Genomic DNA, 1,638 nt, shown 5'->3' with positions numbered 1-1,638 from the left:
TATCTAAATAATTCAAACATATATGGGTTTAAATGCTAGCCCAAAAGAGAAAACAATCCAAAAGAGAGAAAGATCTTGACCCAAAAAACATCCGACCCAATATCKATTTTAACCGGATCCAAGTCAAACCCAAGAACCGAAACCGTCCTACCCGGATCCAATATTTTGACCTGACATAGGGCTGTTGACGACAGCCAAGTTTTYAGGTCATTTGGCCTCATTTTTTGACCGTTTTCGTTGATTCTTTTTGCTAAAACTCTAGAAAATATTTTCCTCATCCATAAGAACAATAATCAACGGAAACAATCAAATATTGAGTCTCATTTACTTATTTAAAATTCAGATCCTAAATCCACTCGAAAATCAGTAAAAAAAACACAAAATCGAATCTCCAAAACTAAATATGAGACATAAGACTATTAAGGTTCCATAGAGGACSTAAAATGAAGCTAACCATATAAAAAACTCGAAATTTGGTTGAGTATTTTACCTCCAATCGTCAATAAACGGAGCTTTTCGAACTCGAACTTCAACCTTCGATTTCTCTTTTCAAACCCGACGAAACTTCGATTTTCTTGCACCAGAAATGTAAAGAAAAGTGTTGGCTACATATATCTGAAACTTTTTTGTCTTAATAGTTGAAATTTCGAATCAATAGGAAGCTTCAAAGGAGTTGTCGTTTTCAAAATTYTGAAAATAATTAGATATATCCTTTGTCATAACAGGTCCCTCATGTATGARGAATTTGCTATCTGACYATGCCYCTAAACTTTAAGAAAATGACMCTCGCCCCCTGACTTCAATACTTTGGCTAGATTTACACTTTTCACCYTTAATCAGATGTTTTCTTTCATTTTTAGTCCTATAAGATCKTTTCTTTTCACTTCTCACTTTCATTAAATGRCATGATTGATCCCTTTTCACTTTTTTCTTCATAATTTTGGCCCACGAAAATAAAAATCAATGTTTGTTCTTTTTTCTTTTCATATTTACTTACTGACTCTGTTTTTGGGGTGTCACAGTTCTCAACTCCAACCCACCATTAAAGCATTAAAAATGRAGGTAAAAAATGTTGGCTTTTATATTTGTGAGGTCAATAGAATTTGCCTCTACTTATAAATAATARCATAATTAAATGATGAAATAATAACTTACATTCATAATTTTTTATTTTATTATAGCATTGTACTTTCAGTTTTTCTTATTACAAAAATRTACTTTCAAAAATTGTTTTTAATTATGACATTGTACTTTRAATTTTTTACCTATTATAACATTGAGTAACTTTTTGTTTTGAATTTACCATTATATCAGAATTTCATGCCACCTCACGGTCCACATAGGTTGTCCACATCACATRTACTATAATGTTGACGTGTCATTTATTATTACAACATTGTACTTTYAAAATTATTTTATTATAATATCATTAGATCTATTACAACATTATACATTTAGTTTTAATATTTTATTATTTAGACATTGTACATTTAATCAAAYACATTTACCTAAATTTAGTATCCATTTTTAATCCAAAATTTTAATTAAAAAAATTAGTCTCTCAAAATCGAGAGTATAACAATCATTGACCTTTAAATTTGAATTAAGAGAACATGATATAAGTTATAAGATTTCCAT

At 29.3% G+C, this 1,638-nt stretch overlaps 1 protein-coding gene across 1 annotated transcript in view; it reads right to left on the bottom strand.

Moving 5' to 3' along the window:
- Positions 1-1,582: 1,582 nt before the first annotated feature.
- The window catches only part of LOC112502103 (F-box/FBD/LRR-repeat protein At1g13570-like), a 4,006-nt gene continuing 3,950 nt past the window's right edge, over positions 1,583-1,638 (bottom strand). Inside the window, exon 5 of the mRNA XM_025105929.1 lies at positions 1,583-1,590. Coding sequence (XP_024961697.1) covers positions 1,583-1,590 — 8 coding nt within the window. The remainder of the gene's footprint in view (positions 1,591-1,638) is intronic.

This window comes from Cynara cardunculus, unplaced genomic scaffold (genome assembly GCF_001531365.2).
Source record: "Cynara cardunculus var. scolymus isolate 2C unplaced genomic scaffold, CcrdV1 Un_Scaffold_926, whole genome shotgun sequence".
Taxonomy (NCBI): domain Eukaryota; kingdom Viridiplantae; phylum Streptophyta; class Magnoliopsida; order Asterales; family Asteraceae; genus Cynara; species Cynara cardunculus.
Note: the sequence above shows the minus strand (reverse complement) of the source record. Positions and strands in the feature narration are given on the sequence as shown.